At 39.1% G+C, this 8,764-nt stretch overlaps 1 protein-coding gene across 1 annotated transcript; it reads left to right on the top strand.

The window, feature by feature from the left end:
• The first annotated feature begins 7,233 nt into the window (after positions 1-7,233).
• Positions 7,234-8,055, top strand: LOC111058406. The gene has a single exon (XM_039419191.1). It carries the CDS (start codon positions 7,234-7,236, stop codon positions 8,053-8,055), a length of 822 nt encoding a protein of 273 aa, XP_039275125.1.
• The last annotated feature ends 709 nt before the right edge of the window (positions 8,056-8,764 follow it).

Here is an 8,764-nt window from a genome sequence, read left to right as displayed (position 1 = left end):
CAGTGAAACTCATTCAATTTGTGAAGTGCCCATTCGTCGTTATATTCATTATCAATTTTAATATTGGAACAGTCTCAACTTTCAATATCTCAACGTACTCAAATCAAGTTCTCTTCCGCATCGGTCATCGTTTATCAGGATATAATCAAGATATCTTCATCGTTCAACTTCTATTAGCCCAGCAGCTGTCTGCAACTACAATGTACTTGACAGGAGTCAAGTTCCATCCTCGGATTTTGAGTCACCGTAGGCCTATCACTTTGGCAACACATCATTAATTATTCAGGGAAGTCTTATTCTATTATTCACATTTTTGTACTTACCCTCTCAGAGGCACTGTGTTACTGGTAGTCTTCATCCCATCAATTTTGTTCCTGATTAACTTTTATTCCTAAATAATAACTATTTTAATACGATCAATCATTCAATTTTTTATCTTCTATATTATTATTACTTATGTGTTCTACATATAGTAATATTCCCCATGTAACTTGACATGCGTTAAGCTGTCATTTCCCAGCCCGCTTATGTAATACAATATGCTGAGCTTTGTCTCCTTTCAATATTGTATTTGGTATTTTTCAACCTTTTCTATTTTTAATTATTAATCGAACCTTCAGTTCTGGACAGACTTTCTGCTCCTTCTGCTTACATTATAGCCAAGTTGCTATATTTGTCCTCTTTCAGTGTTACATAGTCAACAGCTTGAAAGCTTCAGGTACGATTGGATTCTACCTAAACTGAATTCCTAGTTTTCATTTGTTGTGAAATTAGGTAATTGTTCATATTCATATAATTTCTGTTTTTTTCTTACCTTTAAGATTACTAAGAATTTTGCAGGACTTTTATCTAGGATTTTTGTCTCTCGACTGTTTTTATTAGTCAGGTTAAGATTCTCATATTTACGATCTTTTTTCAAGTATTCTAAATTTTATTCATTTTTAAACATTGCTAAATTTTGTACGTTCAATTCAATCATTACTCATTGTCATTATTGTTCTATTATTAGTTTCAGCATCAATATATTCTTTTGCGCTCACAGAGGTAACATCGTTTTGAAACATTGTATCAGTATTCTTAAACGTACTAGCAAAAAGTCTAGGTACAATAAACTACTTGAGTGCATTCCTAATTCTTTTTATTTTAATTACAACTACATTAATTTTAAGCATTCCAATAGTTACATTCAAATATCAGCATTACATACGGATAATAAGAAACTTATTATCTATTATTCTTTATTATTAGTCATCATTATTGCACTACTTTTGTGCATTTTACTTGTGCTCAGACGCACAGTAAACCAGAGGTATTTTTTCGGATCTACACATTCAAGGTTTGTAAATCCGCTCATAGCAAATAATGAAAAGCTGTCAGTGCCTAGATCAGATATAGATCTCATCTATACACTTTCACAGTCCACTACTTTGCAGATCGGCCTTACAACCCGGTCTACTGACAGTCAACATTATTTCTTGGTCCTCCGGGCCGGATTATTTCTTGGTCCTCGTACGGGCACGGATCGTCTGGCATCCTGTGGTGATTCGTAACTATTTTATTGGATTGCTAATTTTCAAGTTTCTCTTTGGGTACCTTAATTCTTTTTAAGTCCTCTGTAGTTAGTTGAATATACCCAATACAGGTAGAGCAGTCATCGTCCATGTTTATCAACTGCATTCTAGCATACATTAGTCTTACATCATTCTGATAATACTCGTATATATTTCAGTTATCGAAGGGTGAACCAGCACTGTGGCCAGAAAGGTACACTACGTTGTATCGGCGCAGTGAACCAGCCAACCTGTAAACTGTTCGTGGACCCAGACCTGAGCGAGAGCCGATTCCAAGCACAGAAGCATTCAGAACACTGCTGCACCTCGCATCTTGCCAAGTCTAAAGGCAACTCATCTGGGGACCGAATCAGTCGCTGGCTATTCAATTTGTAAGACCGAACCATTTATCAACTCTGTAAATTCATTTTACCGACATACCTTTTGTAATATCTTTTCTCTGTGAGCGTCATAAATTTTTTAGGATTACTAATCAATTCTTGCTATTTCAAGAGACTTATCTATTCATCAATTTACTTAATATTTTAAATGCATTGAATTCATGCAAATATTAATACTTACCACGCATTTGGTGCTATCTTGACAAGCAATTTTCATTGTGCAATTATCATTAATTTTTACGCAATTAGTCAACAAACCATTGACGACATTCATTTATTTCAAACAATCAACCGATTAGTTTCATTGACAATTTCTATAATCAACCATTGTGTACTTATTGCGCTAGTTATTGTGTTACATCGTTTTATTACGTCCATTCAACATTATATTCATATATCTATTCTTATATTACTCAAATATTAATTAATTTTTTCAAGTCTATATATTTTGTACAATTCAGTATGGAGAATCCAAACGACTCGCTCGTCACCTTTGAAGGTGAAGTTTCTCAAGGTGAGGTCAGACAATGTCCGTCTCCCACCATTCCTAACAATCTTGACACTATCAATCAGCAATTGATTCGATTAATTCAAGATGGTGTTATCAAAGAAATTCAAAATCGTAATGACTATTTTTTTGCTGAAGATCTCAAACAAGAGATGTTAATGCTTAAGAAAAATTTTCATAGTACTACTGAAAATTTTTCCAACAAAGGTTTGCCTGTTGACATTGAATTGTGTCACCAAATTCGCCAGAATTTTGGTACTGTCAATTCTGTACTCTCCAATGCCATATATGAATATGAATTGAAAACTAAAAGAGTAAGTGAAGTCAGCTCTCCATCTCACTCAAATCACGTTGATTCTCCTCACATGGTGAGCGCTCGTCTACCGGACATTCCATTGCCAAAATTTGACGGTAGTCTCAGCGCTTGGCTCAATTTCAAATCGACCTTTACAAGTCTTGTTATCAATAACCGTAACCTTGATAATACATTGAAATTTCATTACCTGCGTCAAGTCCTTTCTGGAGAAGCACTTAATAGAATTTCTAATTCTCCTTCTGGAGATTTTGAGTTAGCTGGGAACTCTTGACTCAACGTTACGATAATTCATTATTGATTGCCGAAACTCATATTTCAGCCATACTCAACCCTCCTAAACTTGACTGTAGATCATCCCAATCGTGGAGATTATTTATTGACAATCAAAAGACAAATATCTCTGCTCTTGAAGCCCTTGCGCTCAATATCAGTGTGAAAGATCTCATTTTTATTTTTCTCACTGTGTCACGATTTGACAATGCTACGATTAGAGATTGGGAGAGATTTTGTTCTACCAAATCTCAACTTACCATTGATTGCCTTTGGGACTTTTTAGAGTCGCAACATAAAATCGCACAAGCAATGTCGAGCTCATTCAACAACACATCAGTGCAACGCAATACGCCGGCTAATAACCAGCCTAGCACCAGTCGACAACCATCACAGCCCAAAGCCAATATCATGAATTTCAACACTTCAAATTCACCAAATGTTTTCAACAGAGCATCAACTTCTGAGTGTTATTTTTGTCGCAATGGCTCTCACAACATTTTCAATTGTAATCAACTTCTCAAAATTCCAACTTCAGAGCGAACCTCTGCTGTATTGAAAAAATCCTTGTGTGTCAACTGTATTCGGCCATGGGATCGAGCTCACCAATGTCAAGGTTCCTGCAAGACGTGCAATTTACGACATCACACGCTACTTCATGGGTCAAGTCCTGTCCCTAAGAGGTCCAACTATGTCACAACATCGAACCATGCGCGCAATCCAGTGAAAAATCTGTCGCAGAGCATGCCGTACTGTGAGTATAACATACCTCATCAGTCACAACAACAATTAAGGTATGATAATCAATACAACCAGCCATCGCAAATGTCATCAGTGCATCCAACATCAATGAACTCCAATTCAGCAGTGCCAATGACACACATGGTTTCACCTGCGCCGCAAATATCAACTAGCCTTGTCCAGCAGTTGCCGACTTCTAGTGTTGTTGTCAATTCAATTCCCTCTAGACCTCAGTCATCAAATTCTGAGGGAAGTCGTCAATTTGATTCATCTCAATCCAGTTTGCAGCCTGCCACAAATGTGGTTGAATCTCACAATCAGACAGTCAGCTATGCCCACAGCGCACCACAAATCAAATCCATTGATAGCAGACGCACTTGCATCATGCCTACAGCCCAGCTGATCGTCTTTGACAAGAGTGGTCAAGCTGTAATTTGCCGCGCACTCCTCGACAGTGGCTCTGACAGCTGTTTTATTTCACGTCAATTAGCTACTCAACTTCAATTACCCACTATTTGTACTGGCAGCACAGTTCACACTGTGTCTGGCAGTAATGCTACCTTATTGAATTTGTCATCTTTGAGTATTCACTCACCTGACCGAACTTGGTCAACTCACATTGATTGCATTGTCACAGAGAAAATTGTTCCTAGTGTTCCACCATCTGGACTTAATTTTTCAGATTTCAATATTCCCCCCAATGTTGTTTTAGCCGATCCTACCTTCTTCAGAATTTCAGGAGTGGATATACTCTTAAACGTTGATGTCTACGCCATGCTTCATTTACCTGGTCAAATTCGCCTGTCCGAAAGCTGTATTCTTCAGAATACCAAGTTAGGTTGGATAGTCTGGGGCTCCATTCCTGCTTATAAATCATCTGTCACCCATCAACACATTTCCAATTTCGTTTCTAGCATTGAACATGTGTCCAACGCAGACATCTCTAAGCAATTGGAAAAATTTTGGCGAATTGAAGAAATTGATACTGAATCCAGCACGCCAGCAGAACACGCACAAATTGAGCAGCACTACATTGAGAATGTTCAACGTCAAGATGATGGCAGATTTTCTGTAGCCTTGCCGAAAAAGGATTCATTTCATTCGTTAGGTCAATCCTTCAGACAAGCATTGACTCGCTTTCACTCGCTGGAGAAACGTCTTGATACTCATCCTGAACTCAAGAAACAATATATACAATTCATGGATGAATATATTGATTTAGGTCACATGTCTCTTGCACCACCTTCATCTCCATATGATCCATATTATCACATTCCTCATCATCCAGTTTTCAAGCCAGATTCCACGACTACCAAACTTCGAGTTGTGTTTGATGCTTCAGCGAAGTCCACTTCAGGATTATCACTCAATGATGTTCTTCACATTGGTCCAACAGTGCAGCCTGAGTTGTTTGACACAGTGCTCAGATTTCGTATGCATCGTATCGCATTCATTGCTGATATAGCGAAAATGTACCGCCAGATTCTTGTTCATCCAAATGACAGAAATTTTCAACGCATCTTTTGGAGATCTGATCAGAATCAACCTATTCAAGAGTATCACTTGAATACTGTCACTTACGGCACATCCTCAGCTCCATACCTTGCTACACGCACACTCAATCACTTAGCAGATGTTGAATGTTCACTGCAATCAGCAGTTCATCAAGCCATTAAGGAAGATTTTTACGTGGATGATCTTATCAGTGGTTCATCTTCACTCTCATCAGCCATAGAGTTGGCTCATCAATTGCTTACTACACTTAATAAAGGAAATTTTGAACTCAGGAAGTGGTTGTCTAATTCGTCAGAATTACTTTCAACGATCCCAGCTCATCTCATCGAGACAGCTACATCACGACCATTATCTGATTCAAACGACAGTGTTGTTAAGGCACTTGGTCTCATTTGGAATTCTACGGCTGATCAACTCACTATTTCATCCAACATTTCAAAAGTTGTTCATCAAACATCTTTCACTAAACGTCAATTATTGTCATGCATTTCTAGCATATTTGATCCGCTTGGACTCATCTCACCCATTGTCATTCGTCCCAAATTGTTATTTCAAAAGCTTTGGCTCCATAAACTTGATTGGGACCAAAAGCTACCATCTGAGCTTCTCACAGAATGGTTATCCATACTTCATGATTTACCAAACATTGCGAATGTTTCTATTCCACGTTGTGTTTTGCCACCCTCTTCAGAGGTCGATTTGGAACTGCATGCATTTTCTGATGCCAGCGCAACAGCATTTGGTGCTTGTCTTTATGTTCGCAGCTCATCATCGGACGGGGTTCAAGTTAGATTGCTTACGTCAAAGTCCAAGGTAGCGTCCATAAAACCATTGCTCACAATTCCTCGTTTGGAACTCCAAGCAGCATATTTGTCATCGAAATTAGTTGTGAAAACAATTCGTGCTTCCAAGCTCAAATTTTCCAGGGTAATCTTGTGGACTGATTCCAAGGTTGTGTGCGATTGGCTCAAGGCTTTGCCAAACAGAGCAGATATCTTTGTTTCGGTTCGCGTCTCTACGATTCAGAATCTTACAGCAGATTTTACATGGAAACATGTCACTACGAAACATAATCCTGCTGACCTAATTTCGAGAGGCTGCACTCCAACAACACTCATCAACAGTTCACTTTGGTGGAACGGCCCGTCTTGGTTGTCCAAGCAAGAAGCTACATGGAATGACATCTCCTGTAATGTTGCAATCATCCGTCCTATATCATCACATGCCACTAGAGTCACAACTTCAGTGTTGAACAATATCATTCATAAATTGTCTGATTATCATCGCATCACCCGTTCAACAGCATACGTTCGTCGTTTCATCCATAACATCACTCGACGTCATCATCCTGATCAGCGCAGATGTGGTCTACTCACAGTAGAAGAAATTCAAGAAGCAGAAATTGCGATCATCCGCACGGTTCAAGCAGAAGCATTCTCAGAAGAGATTCGTCTTCTCCATCAAGGCAGAGAATTGCTTCCATCTAGTTCCTTGAAAGCGCTATCGCCATTCATTGACAATGACTCATTATTGAGAGTTGGCGGCAGATTGAGTCAATCGGACTTGCCGTACGACTACAAACATCAAATCATCTTGCCTTCTAAGCATCGTTTCACTCGTGCGCTCATCATGTCATATCATCGACGTCTTTCTCATGATGGAGTTCAGAGCACCATGACTTCATTACGTCAGCGTTATTGGATACTATCTACTCGTCGTACAGTCAAATCAGTTTTGAAATCCTGCCATTTATGTTTTCGCTTCGCCAAATTTCGTTCGGAACAAATCATGGGACAACTTCCTCCTGTCAGAATACAGTCTGATTTTCCATTCTATAACTCTGGCATAGATTATGCTGGACCGTTTTCATTACTTGTTGGTTCCAAGAAATCACGCACATATTCAAAAGCTTATTTAGCTATCTTCGTCTGCATGGTCACGAAAGCAGTACACGTAGAAGTCGTCTCAGAGTTGACAACGAAAGCCTTTATTGCGGCACTCATTCGCTTCTCATCACGTCGTGGTATTCCACACTCCATATTTTCGGACAATGCAACCACGTTTGTAGGTGCAAACAATGAACTACAAGATCTACATCAGTTTTTTGAGTCATCTAAAACTCAACAAGATATTCATAACTACACGTCGGTTCTCAATATCAAGTGGCACTTCATTCCACCTCGCGCCCCATCTTTTGGAGGTCTATGGGAGAATGCTGTCAAGAACTTCAAGAAAATTTTCAAAGTCGTCACATTCAATCATATTCTTAATTTTGAAGATATGACTACATTCGCAGCTCAAATTGAAGCTATCCTTAACTCTCGTCCACTCGTACCTCTTACAGAGGACCCTCAAGATCTTCAGTATCTCTCGCCAGGTCACTTCTTAGTTGGTCGCCCATTGACTGCGTTGCCTTTCCATTGCCCGCCCACCACCCATGTCGATAACAGGTGTCGTTGGAAACTTCTTCAAAAAATCACTCAAGAACTTTGGGACAGATGGTCTAAGGAGTACTTAGTCACACTTCAACGCAAGCACAAATGGCTTACTGAATCGGACAATCTCACAGTTGACACCATGGTTCTTCTGAAAGATCTCAATTCTGCTCCTTCCACATGGAAGTTAGCTCGCATCATTGAAACCCATCCAGGTGCCGATGGAAAAGTTCGTGTTGTTACAGTGCAGACTGCACATGGTAGGTTCAAGAGAGCAATCTCTAGTCTCGCTCCGCTTCCAGCACTTGAAGATGATTAATTTTGGTAGTCTTTCACTACTTGTCCTTTTTGTATTAGCATTTATTCATCATGTTATCCACCTATTATTCGTATTGCTCGTGTATTTCTATTCGACTCATCTAACATATATGTATTTTTTCGTACTCATCATTTTTTTGCACTCGCTACGTCTTGGTTGACAAGACTTGTTCCTGCATCGAGGGGGGAGCTTTATGTTAGATTTCGTCTCATGTTTTAGCCAGTCTTATGGTCGTCCATCTTGTTTTTGTAGCATTTGAATCTACCGCTGCTACAGTCCGCCGACAACTTTCTCATGTGTCATGCGATCTCTGACGTCACAGTTTCATTGATCGCTTGATCGATAGTAGCGCTAGTTGTCGTCTGCTTCTTTCAATGTTTTCTAGTTTAATATTCGTCTATAAGTATTTTGAATTGTATTTTCATTGTTTTTGAACCTCCTTTGGTATACTTCAACAGTCACTTCAACCTCAACACCTTCAGTTCGCTTAATATCGATTTTATATGTTCACTTCATTCGTAGAGTTTGTGCTCATGACTGCCGTGGACGTCATGTTTCCGCTATTTGGGCAGTTCCTGTTTCGTCAACCAGCAAGCAAGAAGGGTCACTTCTTTTGTACAGTCATACGATGTAACATCTCAATTTAACGCGTCCATCTTTGGAAAACTTTATCCATTTTCATCATTCATTATGTCCTAGTTTGTGTGCT

The sequence above is a fragment of the Nilaparvata lugens genome, chromosome 1, assembly GCF_014356525.2.
Source record: "Nilaparvata lugens isolate BPH chromosome 1, ASM1435652v1, whole genome shotgun sequence".
Classification (NCBI taxonomy): domain Eukaryota; kingdom Metazoa; phylum Arthropoda; class Insecta; order Hemiptera; family Delphacidae; genus Nilaparvata; species Nilaparvata lugens.
The sequence above is the reverse complement of the archived record's forward strand: the minus strand, read 5'-3'. Positions and strand labels throughout refer to the sequence as shown.